Genomic DNA, 13,377 nt, shown 5'->3' with positions numbered 1-13,377 from the left:
GTTTTCCATTCAGAATTCTCTGGCATCTCCTCAACGGCTTGTGTCCTTTGGAGCCATCCTCACCAAGCTCCTGGGCAGCTCCGCCGGACTGCGAGGGCGCTGTGAATTGGTGAGAGCGGGCGTGTGTGTGTGTGTGAGAACATCCGTGTGCATCCGTGTGCGCTTGTGCTTCTGCCTGGCAGCCCAGGAATCAAGTGGTTGTCTCACAAATACAAAACCAATCTGAGGACCAGCAAAGCCTCAGGTGAGAGAGAAAACATATGGGGGGAGCACATTATAGGGCAAGAAGAGGAACAGGATGGGGAGAGAGGGCCGCTGTGGGCCAGGTGGGCTTTGCCGAGGAAGGATGCTGCATGCCTCAGGCAGCTGGCTCAGGGGAGGCTGACCTCCTCCCAACAGCCTGGAACCACAAGGACGGCAGGATCCAAAGATGTGGGTACACATCATTCCAAGAGAAGGGTGACAGGGGGCAGAGGCTCAAGAAGCCTATACTGAAGACCCCTGACCCCACCACTTCCTGCTAAATGGAGGGAGGCAGGGAGAGAGGTGTCAGATAACATACCTTCTCCTACCTTACCTGACAGGTGGAGGCTGCGGCCAGCCCACCCTGGCTCCTGGAGGCGGGCTTTGGCCCCAGCTACCTGCCTTCTTTGCCCCGCAGGTTCTGGGCAGGGGTGGGGGTGGGTGTGCCTGCTGTGAGCTCGCTGGGCTCCATCCCTGGCCTAGGTGACCAGGCTTCCTTGGCAGTTCTTACAGACTGAGTGTCTAGGGCCTGGGGCCCAGAACCATCTCTCACTGTTCTTACTGTCAACTCTCCTCAGGAATAGGAGATGTGGATAGACCAGGGTGACAGGGAACACCATGGGTTGGGGGTCAGGAGCCCGAGTCCCAGCCCCACCCCTGCCAGTCACTGCTTGAGGACTCCACCTTGCTGAGCCTTAGTTTTCTCTTCTGTTCCACCACCCTGTGGGAGATTTAGGGAACAAAATACTTAGTGGGGGCCAGAGGAAGTCTGCTTTGTCTCCCTGCATGGTCCCGGCCTTCCCCAAGCTGGGCCTCGGTTTCCCACAAGGGAAGTTAGGCTAGGTCTTTTTCCAGACCCTTCTGATTCCCGCCCACCAGGTGTTCTTGTTTCCCACTTGGTCCAAATATTAGCGGGCCTCGGGCCCACCCCCATCTGCTTGCTTGGAAGTGGAGGGCCTGCTCCAAATGATCCTGTCACAGCCCAGCTCCCTGGAGAGAGGAGGGGAAGGAAAGAGCTGTAGGGTGGCCCTACAGGTGACCCTGCTGCACCGAGGCAGCCAAGGCTCAAAGAGGTGCAGGGTTTTGTCGGAGGTCCCACAGCCAAGACACGTGGCCAGGACCAGGACAAGACCTGCCTGGCCTGCTGATCCCAAGTCCAGCCTCTCTCTCCTCAGGCTCTCTGCCGTCCTGGTGACATACAGATATGGGGGACACTGTCACCTAAGAAGACCAATCCCCCTCTTATCACTGTCATTCAGCCCAGGTTTGGATAAGGGCTCTACCTGGCTATTCTGAGTTGACAAGAGAGACTATGCAAGGATTAAGGCCCCAGGTAAAGAGATAGTGGCACCTGGCACCCCCATGTCAAAAATCACTCCCAGGTCACACAGCAACTCCTCAGTGTTTTCCTGCCCCTCCTCCAGGAGGCCTTCCTCTGTCCCCCAGATCTTCCCGGCTGGCTTCCTCTGACCACCCTACCCCACAGTGAGTTCTCCAAGCTCCCTCTCCAAGTTCCTGTGGCCCTTGGCCATGGCCCTGACCATCGTGGCCCCTTAGATCAACAGGTGGGCATGCATTGTGCGAAATTAGCCATCTGCCCCAGCCCCAGCACCTCCACGCCCAGCTGCCTGCTAAGCTCCACAAAGGCGGGGAGGGTCTGCCCCGAAAGCATGCTCAGAAGTTCTGGCTGTAGGCTGTTTGTGATCTGGGTGTGGGGGAAAGTCCTCTGTGTTAATTATTGTCTACATCACTGGAACAGGCTTGCCCAGAATCCACTTGCTGGGGTCCTGGAGGGTGGGTGAAGTGTCCGTGACAGGTGTCCAAAGTGACCTGAACCTGGGCATGCCTCAGAAAACACAGTTCCAGGGGCTGAGGGAGTAGGGAGAGCCTCAGGCCTCTCCTTGGCTGGGATCAGATGATCTCCTGCATCCCATCCAGCCCTCACATTCAAAGTCCACAATGTAATCAATACCTCGGATGCCATTCTGCTTCAGAACAGTAGCTGAGGAATCTCCCAGACAGTTTTCTTTGAGTTCTTTGATCTGGAAAAGAGCTGCTCGTACTGCATCAGTCCCAGAGAAATGGAGGCAGGAAGCCAGGACATCTCCCCAAAGTGTGCTCCTCTTGGAGAGAAGCCTTGGGGGAGCCTGCAGCACAACCAGCCCAGTAAGACTCCTCGTGAAGATACTAAAGAAGGAGGGATGAGCAGGAGGCTGGGACCCAAGGGTGGCATCCTCAGTCTCGAGGACAGCTCCGAGCCCACCTGCGAGGGTCACCCAGGGCAGAGAGGATGCTCTGCCACAGGTCTAAGATGTCCGGCGACGCACCAAGAGTGCAAGATGCATCGTGGGTGGAGCAGTCTTCTCAGTCGGACCTTCGGGCCCACAGAAAAGCAAGAAGGTATTTACATGGGTGCTGCTGAAGCAACAAAAGCAAGCTCTTCTTCCCAGGCTGGGGTGGTTACGATGGATGGATAGAGAGCTGGGGGACTGGCAGGCTAGGCTGGGGCTGCGGTTATTTGCAGAACAATCTGTTTGTTTGCAGAGACCCAGTGGCCATCGGGAGAAGCTCATAGATTGGCTTTTAGAAATGGACAAGCGTCCAGAAGTCCAACGGCCCCACCATAGGGCCCCAGAGTCCCTGGAAGAAGAGGGGAGGAGGGGAACTTCAGGCAAGTGGGGGATGCTGGGGGATGGTCTCATGGGCTCATCTGGCTATCTTCAGGAGGGCTGGGCAGCTGTCACCCTCAATGATATGTGCCATCAGTGTTTGGTGCCCGCCCGGCTCCAAGGGTCAGTGACGGTCATAGGCAGTGGCGGCTGCAGGGGGGGCGGCTCCTCGGGCGGCAGCGCTATAATAGTAGGGGGACCCTGGAAGAGACGGGAGAGAGCAATGAGGTCAGATCTGGGGTCCCCTTTCCACCAGTCTCCTCCACTTCTGTCCTTTCTTCCCCTCACCCAGCCCAGGCCACCATCCTCTCTCACCAAGATCTCTGTCCAGTCTGTTCCCCAAATGGCAAGTCCCACCAGGGCCACAATCTGCTCACAAGATTTCGAGGCTCCTCACCATCTAGTGCTGGGGTGGGGAGTCTGGGGCCTATGGGTCCAATCCTCCCAGCTGCCCATTTTAGTGAATAACATTTTACTGGAACACAGTCTTGCCTATGCATTTAGGCATTGCCCATTACTGCTTTACTGCTATTATGACAGAGTTGGGTAGTTGCAACAGAGACACTATGGCCTGCAAAGCCTAAGATATTTACTCTCTGGCTCTTTACAGAAATCATTTGCCAACCCCTGACCTAGAAGATAAAAACATGAAAAGCGTTCCCTTTGTTTGGCCTGCAGGTACTCTATGATCTATCCCCAGCCAGCATCTCTGAATTCATTTCCCTCAGGGAAGGCCCCTCCTGCCCACACTCATATATCATGCTTAAGCTGGACGAAACTCCTTGCAGCTGTCTCGAATATACATAATGCGAACAGATGAGCACATCCTCTGTGCCTGGCCCTGCTAGGGCCTGTGCAGGTATTATCTCATTTAAACCTATGGGGTAGGCACAGTTTAGCTCATGCTAGCATACTCTCCTGCCTCTGGGCCTTTCCCCACAATGTACTTCCTGCCTGGAACTCTTGGCCTGCACCCTCACCCCCTTTTGCTGTCTGTTAAACTTCTATGCCTCTTTCAAATCTCACAGCCCTGTCTCCTCCTCTGGGAAGCCTCTTGCCATGAGCTCACACTCCCCTGTAGTCTGTCCCTATGCTATGATTACTTCTTTCTGCACTTCCCCCATCCCTGGATGGAGGGCCCCAAAAGGCAGAAGCTGGGTTCTGCTCTTCTTGGGAGTCTGTCCCCAGTTCCAGCCTGGAGCTGTATGTGGCACCTGCTTGGCTGGATTGGATGTGTAAACGAACCAACTTTGCTGAGTGAGCAAACAATAGTGAAGACACCCCCTGCCCATTCACTCATTCACTCATTCATTCACCACTCATTTCCTGACCCTGCAGGGGGCAGGGCTGGGCAATAATGGGGCAAACGCCAGCCTGACACAGGTTAATATTCAGACTGGGAAGGGGATCCAGGGTCAGAAAGAAGCTCTGGAGAGTGCAAGATGGTTCTAGCAAGTTGGCTTTCTGGAGGAAGTGGGGTTGGAGGACATGGGGACTCTGGGGAGCATGTGTGAGACAGGGTGGGGTGCAGGCCCCTTTTGTGACCTCAGGAAAGCAGAGTGAGGGCACTCGGGCAAACCCTGGGCTCCTGCCATTGCCTCCAGCTGCTTTCTTTGACTGCACCCTTTGGCCAAGGCCTCCAGAAGCCCTGCTCTGCTAAAGCTCCCTCTCAGGGATGAGGGGGCCCGGGAGGGCCCAGGGCGACCAGCAGATTCTCGGAACCACAGAAGTTGAGCCTGTAGGCCAATGTCCTCCTTTTACAGGTGGGAGAACTAAGGTTCAACAAACCCGGGTCACATGCCTGAAGCCACAGGCTCTCGGCACAGGGCCTGGCTGGGGTTTGGGTTGTCAGCTCCAGCTTGAGGCTCTTTCCACTACAGTACAGTTCGAGGCCTACACATCTATACAGAAACAGGTTTATGCAAGTGGGCAGCGGCTAGGGCCCCATCAGCCTGCCACAGACTGTACGCCTGCTGGGATATGACTGGCAAGCTTCTTCACTCCCCACGTGAGGTGGCTCATATTTATTCTGCACTCTCACCCAATTCCAAACCAAACCCTGGCACTCCTCCCAGAGGCAGGCTGTGCATCCCACATCCAAACATCTGAAATCTGAAAGGTTCCAAAATCGGAAATTTTCTGAGCATTGACATGATGCTCAAGGGAAATGCTTGTTGGAGCATTTTGGATTTCAGATTTTTTTGATTTGGGAGCTCAGCTGGTACAATGCAAATATTTCAAAATCTGGAAAAATCTGACATGCTTCCGGTCCCAAGCATTTTGGATTAGGGAGAGTCAACCTATACCATAACTGAGGGCTGAGTCCTGGAGTCTGCCAGTCACATTCTACCACTTCTTGGCTAGCAGACCTTGAACAAGTGACTTCACCCCCCGGGCCTCAGTTTTTTCATCTGTAAGAGGGGGCGACAAGGGGGCAACTGCAAGGGCACCATGAGGTAAGTTTGTGAAGGAGCCGTGAGGATGGTTACTTTTCTACGCAGCTTATATCCATTAACTCTTAGCTTCCCATCAGGTAGGAATGATTATTGTTCCCATTTTACAGTTGAGGAGACTGAGGCACAGAGAGGTCAAGTGACTTGCCCAAGATCATACAGCTAATATGTAATCAAGAGGGTGGGATTAGGGGTGACACTTTGGCATGCACCACTTCTCCTCCCCGTTCAGCCCTAATGAACCGATGTACTGCTCCCTGCCCATCCCCCCAGGGAGGCAGTAGGGCAATGGAGGAGCTAGTACCTTGCTGTGCTGTTCCAGATGGCAAAAACACCAGCCCCGTGCCTAAGTATTCCCTGAGATGGGTTTTCTGCTGCCGCCTCTGTCACCTCCCTGGCTGCAGTCCTGACTCAGAGACCCCTGTCAGCCTTCCTCTGTTCTCTCTTCTGTGGGATGGGGACAGCCACCCATGGAGTGTCTGCAGTGCCTGCCCTTCGTCCTGCCTGCAGGTGATTCCAGAGGAGGGCGGGCGTGGGTGCACGAGAGGGGCAAGGCACAAAGGCAGGGCAATCACAGGGCTGCCCTACACACGGGCCCCAAAGGACAGGAAATGGAAGTCGAGTCTTCTCCTTGGAGGATCCCTGGCTTGACCCTCCAAGCGCTCGACCCCGGCCACCTCTCACCCTGGAGTCTGACCCACTGCCTCCCAAAGCCAGGCTAGACCTCCAGCGGGCCTCCGCGTGAGCGCTTGCATTTACCGTGAAAAATGAAAACATCACCTCACAAAGCACTCTGTCTTCCTGGCGCCCATTAGACCTCCATCTAGAATAAACTTGTCCTTTCTTCTGTCATTTTTCCTCTCTAATTCACATTATCATCAATTTACTGCTTGACACAGTCATTCCCGGCTCTGCTTTCTCTCTAACCCCTTTACAGCGGCCACAGTCGCTCCTATTCTAATCCTAATTGACCTCATCTGGCCTTTCTTCCTGCCGGGACCAGGACCCCAGCCCCCTTGCCAGCCTGGGGCCCCGGTGGGATGCTGAGTCACAGCTGCCCTGGCCGAGGGACATTCTCCCGAGAAGTCAAAGCGCCCCAGTCCTTCTGCTTCATCCCCTGGCATCGCTGATCCTCACCTTGGCCTTTCCTGGGAAGGAGGCTTCAGCCAGGCTGGCCAAGGTGTCAGCAGCACGTGCAAGGGTGTGTGCCAATGGGAGTGGGGATGCGAGCATGTGTCTGTGTGTGTATGTGCATGTGTGTGCGTGTGTGTATGAGTGTGTGAGCGTGTGTGTGCTTGTGTGTGTGCTTGTTTGTGCATGTGCGTGAGTGTGTGCATGTGTGTGTGAGTGTATGTGGGTGTGCACATGTGTGAGTGCATGCATGTGTGAGTGTATGAGTGTGTGAGCGTGTGTCTGTGTGTGTGTGAGTGCAGTGTGAGCGTGTCTGCATGTGCGTGTGTGTGTGCATGCATGTGTTAGTGTATGAGTGTATGTGAGCTTGTGTCTGTGTGTGCATGGATGTGTGAGCATGTCAGTGTGCATGTGTGTATGAGTGTGTGTCTGTGTGAGTGTGTGTATGAGTGTGTCTGTGTGTCTGTGTGTGCATGTGCATGTGTGTGCATGAGTGTGTGCATGTGTGTGTATGAGTGTGTGAGCATGTCTGTGTGTGCATGTGTGTTTGCGTGTGCATGTAGTGTGCATGTCTGAGTGTGTGCGTGCATGAGTGTATGAGTGTGTGTGAACATGTGTCTGTGTGAGTGTATGAGTGTGTGAGCGTGGGTCTGTGTGTGCGTGCGTGTGTGTCTGTGTGTGCGTGTGTTTAGAGTCTCACCTGTTCCACAGCCCACCAATGTAGCAGGCACACCAAGGGACCTCCTGACAGCTTTCCATGCCCTGGCGCCCTCCCCAGATGTCACAAATAATCCGTGTAGGTCTCCCTGCCCTGGGGCATTCTCTCACACCATGCCAAAGACACTGTGGGGCAGGGCAGCCAGGAGAGATGAACGGGCCTGGAGCTATTTGCAAAGCTGTGGGTTGGGGAGCCAGCAATCTCACCCATCTTCAGGAAGCTGGGATCACTGCTTCCTTCGCCCTGCACATCTCAAGAGAGCATGCGTGCAGCTCCTGTTGGAATGAGGCTGCAGGGATGACTATCCTCAATTTACATCTGAGGCAACTGAGGCCCAGACCTGCCTAGGCTCATGCAGGTTATAGAGTTGGGCAGCGCAGGGACCATTTCTCATGTTTGTTGCTGCCCAATATCGTGTGTGCTCTTCCTGTGTTTGTAGAGATTCTGTAGTAGGAGGCCTGCTTCTTTGAGCCAGAAGTCAGAACCCATCCTCCCAGCTTCCCTTGCTGCTAGGGCACAGGACTGTTACATGGGCTCTGCCAATTAGACTTTCTTGTATATGACCTTGATTGAGAAGGGAGCCCACTTGAAGCAGTGGGCTGGGGGACTCCATCTGTTGGGAGTGGCTGGCAAAGGCATCCAGCTTTGGCTGGGGGCCGGACAGAGCTTCTGGTGCCTAGTCCGGAGCACCTTGGGTAAAGTTACAGCAGAGTGGAGCTGCAGGGTGGGTGCCGGCTGGCAGCAGGGCTGCTAATGCTAGTGCAACACTGGTTGTGTGGTTGGTGGTGTCCTGGCTGTGTCCCATACCTACCTCTTTTTGGTCCTCCTGGAGATTCTAGGAGTCCCAAATATCCCTTAACTAATTCGTTTTCTGCTTAAGCCACTCAGAGTGGATTCTGTTGTTTGCAACTGAAAGTCTGACAGATACAGACAGTAACCTGCTTTCAAAGCTGGACCAGAGCCAGCCTCATCACTCACACACAGGCCTGAGTATTCAGGACTCAGGACTCCCAAGGCCTGTTTCTACAGAGGGGTGAGGACTCTTTTCCTGGCTTTGGTGTTGTTCAAACTGCGAATCAGTCAGGGAGAGGAGAGTACAACATCACACACTGGTTCCAGAAATAGGCTCTGGTGTCAGGGTGACCTGAATTTAAATCCTCCTCTGCCACCCGAATGCTGTGTGACCTCAGGTGAATTAGTTCACCTTTCTGAGCCTCATTGTCCTCTTCCGTATAATAGAGACAATAATATGTGCTCTGTAGGGTTGCTGAGAGGACAAAATCAGATAGCCCACGTGGAAAGAGTTTTGGGTGCCTGGTACAATTAGCAAGTGCTTATGTAGATGAATGGAGTTTTGCTTCCTCTTCCTCCTCTCCACACTGTCTCTGGGCCCCCTAAAGGTACTGAGCACTTCCCAGCACAGACATCCCTGCCTGAGGCTCCCACCCACAGCCTGTGAGCTCCCTGGGACAGAGTGTGCATCTTTTCCACAACAGGCACACAGCCCAAGCCGAACAATTGGAGCTGTGAACTAGATTTCACTCCAGCTTGAGTAGCAAAAGCCTCGGATGCGGTCTAGTCCCACCCTCCCCTCCCTATCCCCTCAGACCTACACAGTCAGGTCCAAACTCCCCAGCCTGGCCTTCAAGGGGCCGCTCTGTGCACACTCCACAGATTGCCCTACCTCCTACACCAAGCCTTTGCCATACATGCCTGAGCTGTTTCTGCTAATTTATCTGCTTCCTGAATTCCCAGGCAAATAAATGACAGGCACTATCAACCTCTAGGACTCCTTGTATAAATGAGAAAAAGGTGTCCCTTTTGAGCAGGTACAGCCCCGTGCCAGGGCTCAGGGTTTTGTGCCATGCATGGGCTGGGGTTCAGCTCCCACTTGTCCCCTTGGGTAGTGCACAGTCATGTGTGGCAGCCCTGGGCCACCATGGCCTCCTTGGGGTCATCTCTCCATCAGAACAAACCTCTCCCACAGGCCAGTGTTCAGGTCTCCTGTGTGCCATATCCCCTGGGGTCTCCCAGAGGACTGGGATCAGGGCTCTGCCTGAGGCAGATTTCCTGGGAAGGACTCCCAGGTTTGGGCCTCATCTCCCTACCCCCAGCCCTGCTGGAAGACACTGGTTCAGGGAGCTCACAGCCAGCCCATGCCTCCCGTTTCCTGAGACTGACGTCTGGGTCAACTCAAATAGTCCACTTAAGAAAAAAACACTAGGTAAGTGGATATCTTGGTTCGATACTTAGAAATGATTTTGACCAAAACCAAAAAAGGAGTCTGAGAAGAGATCAATCTGCAGATTCTGCCCGTCTTGGAGACCACAGATAATAAGAAGCTAGGAGTCTTCTGCAAGGCTTGAAATCTCCTTCCTCAGGGACCTGCAGCACTAATGGGGATTGTTTCTTATTGAATCCTCAAGTCATCCATGACACATCAAAATCCTTTGGACAGCCAAAGGCCCCAAGTGCATGGAATGGTAGTAGCAAGAGAGAAGTGGTTTCCATACTGCGTGTCTGTCCTAATCACCAAATCAGGTGTGGGAAGGAGTCAAGGCTGAGATTACATGGCCTTTTTCACAGACCTATGGCTTGGCAACTTGAGTTTGAAGACACCAGGTTATGGCTTTTCTGATGAAGCCTGTTTCTCAGTCCTAAAATAATTAAGGATCCAGGGAATTAAAAGGTTCTTCCTTAAGGAGGCCTTGTTAAGTTGGACAGATAAACCTGGGTGGTCTCAGAGGGCCCTTCCATGTCTGACCTTTCACTGCTGTAAGTGGAAAATTCTTAGCTGACTGCTCGGGAGGGTTCCATGTTGCTGCCTGCAGGCTGACTGGCCAGCTCCACCTCCCAGATGGTGAGTGATATGTTTGAGCCCATGCCTCTACTTCATGTCCCAGAACCGTTAGCTCCGACTGGCACTCATTAGCTGGTTTCATGTAAGCTCATTCCAACAAAACAGAAGGCTCCTCTTGGCCTTCTGAAGGCCGAGTTAGACTTGCATGGTCTTTGCAGTGGCCCAAATCTTGATGACGTTCACAGATAAGACTGCCACCAGTCACGGACAATCTGCCAATCCAAGGCTTGGGCAGAGGGTGGGCACCAGCTGAGCTCTAAATGGCATGCTTTGTCAGACCTCCAGCCACGGGTAACCAGGTTCCAACGGAGCCGGCTCTGGTGATGTCCATGCAGAGATCACTAATCAATCACTGGGCATCAGGGCCTCTATCAAGATAGTCTCCAGGAAGCCACTACCATTCAAGTCAAGTTGGTATCTTTACTGACACTTATTTAGAGAGTTCTCGCCTGAATATTTCATGATTCTTAAGAAATACAAGTTACTCACAGGTAGGCACTACTTTTCCTACCTTCCTCTTTCTCCTTCGATGCCCCTTCTTTCCTCTGTTTCCCTTCTGTGCCATTTTTCCTAACCCACCAAAACATCTGGGGGAGGGAGGAGGGCATGGGCAGGGCTACAGCAGTGTTTACTACCCTAAGGCCCCCACTATACTCCATGTGTCTGGGGAAGCTACCCACCCAGCTCAGTGACCAGACCTCAGGATGTCAAGGGACCCAGGCCAATGAGGAGGCCTGGATGGGGTAGCCGATGGCCCAGGGGCCCCGCAGGGCCTCTGCCAGTACTCACCAAGCAGCCCCGGGTTGGGGAACCTCCAGGAGTCGTTGTACGAGGAATACTGAGGGTGGCTGTAGGGACTCCCGGAAAACTCACTCCCTGTGTATGGTGGGTGGAGAGAGAAACAGGAAGCAAATGTCAAATCCAGTTCAGAAAAGGCCCTGGCTCCCAGCCAGCCTGGTTACCAATGGCATTTGCCTCTTCTATGAACTTCAGGAGCTTTTGTAACTAACAAAAGCAAGTCAGGTCCACATCCTTATGGAGTGGGCAGCTGTCACTGGCATTGTCTGTATTTCCCGTCCTTATCAGTGGGAGTGAACAGCAGACTCTCACATGTGTACCATGGAACTCCCATGTCGTTCCGTGGCCCCATTTGCCAGATATTCCTTGGGGCCATTGGCCCATTTTACATATGAGAAGGCTGATGCTCAGGTCATCTCACAAAATGGTCTTGATACACCTTGCTAACTTCAAGGCTGCAGACTGCTTGGTTCGCATTCCTGAGTGAAGCCAATCCAGGACCTCAGGATGGGCTCAGTTCTACCCCCAACCTGCTCCTGAGTGGCTCTGGACAGAGAACCCAAAGGTAACCTCAACCCTAGCCTGGCCCTCTGTGCTGTGAAGGCAGGGGTGGCTGTCCCTGGGGCCTCAGTTTCGTCAGGAAGATGAGACTTGGGTAGAGGGTGGGCACCAGCTGAGCCCTAAATGGCATGCTTTGTCAGACCTCCAGCCACAGGCAACCAGGTTCCAGAGGGCCTCCAGGCCCTCTGCCTGGAGGAGGCAGACAGAACTGTACTGAAATGACTGTGCTGAAATGAAACGACAAGCCAAAGGGCTAGGGGAGCACAGAAGAGGGAGTGGTTGGGGCCTTTTGGGCACTGGGGAGGGGGCAGCTGTTGGCAGCTGTGGACGTGCTTGGGCAGGAGCTGTGAGGTATGCCAGGGTGTGAAGAGCATTGTGGGGCATGGTGGCACTCGAGCATGGTTCACTCTGGCCAGGTGCTCATGCAGCAGTGATGCCTGCCTCTGGCACTTCCCTGGGCTCTGGGTGCCGGTTCCAGGAGAGCCTCTTTACTACTGGCTAGGTCACTAGGAGGAGAGTTCACAATTCTGTCCCTTACCACCTTGCTGCCTTGGTCTTATAGCCGGTAGGGCCTGCCTGTCCTTTCCCCATGGCTAGGGGCTCCCAGAGAGTAGACTTCAGCCTGGACTCATTGCCAGGTGCCCAGTACCCGGCAGAGTGTATTCAGTAGAGGCCCCGGAACAGGGCATGGGAAGCTGGCTACTGCTGGGTACAGAGCATGGGAGCCCTTCCCTGCTGGAGATAACAGGAGTTACTTAGCCCCGTAAGCCCATCTGCAGCCCCAGCCTGCCTCCACGATCTCCTACAAGGATGCTTACAAAGGGCCGAAGCGTGAGAGATTCCGGAAGGGGCCAGCCAGAACCCGGGAGCGAGAGCCAAGAGCCTGCTCTCTCCCCTGCAACCCAAGCCTAGAGGTGGGCCCCTGGGGCTCTGCCAGGTGGGGCAGGAATAATGAAGCAGGACTGAGGGTCCAGCCGCTCCCACTCCCTAGGTCTAGCTGGCTTCCCCTGCACCTCACAACCACAGGCAGAGTGTGTCCACACACACACACACACACACACACACACGCACGCTCGCGCTCCTCCTCGGGCCTCTCTGGGGGCCACTCCCAGCCTGACAGGCTGAGCCTTCCAATTCTCTGTTTTTTATGCCTCAGTGGTCAGGGTGTCAGGTTCCGGCATGCAGAGGGAGAGCCTGGTGACAGTGGGCCGCAGCCGCCTGGTCCCGGCATATCCATCAGCGCCACGCAGCCTCCTCCTCCTCAAGGGCCGGTGGGGGAGTAGAGAGACAGCGCAGCCTGGAGGACAGGGACAGCGCCCTCCCCTTGGGGCTCTGGGCACCTGTGGAGCTGCCCTATCAGAGGCACTTCATGACAGTGCCGAGCCCAGGGCACTGGGCTACTGTGGCAAAGGCCACCTCTGCACCTTGGTTTAGCATCGCCTCTGCTGCCTGGCCCAGCTCCAAGGCCACTTCTTCCAGGAAGCCTCCCAGATCTCCAGCCCCACAAAGTGCAAGTCTCAGGTCCATCTGGCTGGAGTTAGTTCATTGTGGACATGTTATCCATCCCTAGATTGGCTTTGGCTCCTGCAAAGGGCCATAAACAGCTCCCAATTCCTTCACAGAATGTACCTAAGTCAGTGTCACCCATGATCCTCGACCCTGTCTCCACCTTCCTAGCCTTACAGTGGTGAGTGTAGAGGTCCTTGGATACCTCTTCCTCTGGGAAGCCCCTCTTCCACCCCTCCTCAGCTGGCCGCAGTCTCCCGTGTGGTTCTGCAGCACTGGCTTTGCCCTGACCTACAGGGGAGTCCGTTGTGCGTAGGCGTGCTTGGCCCTGCAGGTCCGTTGGATTCCTCTCTGCACCTGTGTGCCACCCTCACCCCAGCTTGATGCCCAGTCCACAGCAGACAATGGGTGTCTGAACAATCCCTGGTTGCTCACCAG

The 13,377-nt window shown here is 54.5% G+C and overlaps 1 protein-coding gene across 3 annotated transcripts in view; it reads right to left on the bottom strand.

Annotated features, from left to right (window-relative positions):
- Positions 1 to 1,626: 1,626 nt before the first annotated feature.
- The window catches only part of PAX5 (paired box 5), a 194,672-nt gene continuing 182,921 nt past the window's right edge, over positions 1,627 to 13,377 (bottom strand). For all 3 annotated transcript variants that reach the window (XM_015117426.3, XM_015117427.3, XM_077965700.1), the window contains exons 9-10: positions 10,864 to 10,950; positions 1,627 to 3,113 (exon numbers count right to left, since the gene is read on the bottom strand). In XM_015117426.3, the coding sequence (XP_014972912.1) occupies positions 3,037 to 3,113; positions 10,864 to 10,950 (164 nt within the window). In that variant the 3' untranslated portion in view covers positions 1,627 to 3,036. The remainder of the gene's footprint in view (positions 3,114 to 10,863; positions 10,951 to 13,377) is intronic.

The sequence above is a fragment of the Macaca mulatta genome, chromosome 15, assembly GCF_049350105.2.
Source record: "Macaca mulatta isolate MMU2019108-1 chromosome 15, T2T-MMU8v2.0, whole genome shotgun sequence".
In the NCBI taxonomy this organism is placed as follows: Eukaryota; Metazoa; Chordata; class Mammalia; order Primates; family Cercopithecidae; genus Macaca; species Macaca mulatta.
This window is presented reverse-complemented; position numbering and strand designations above follow the sequence as displayed.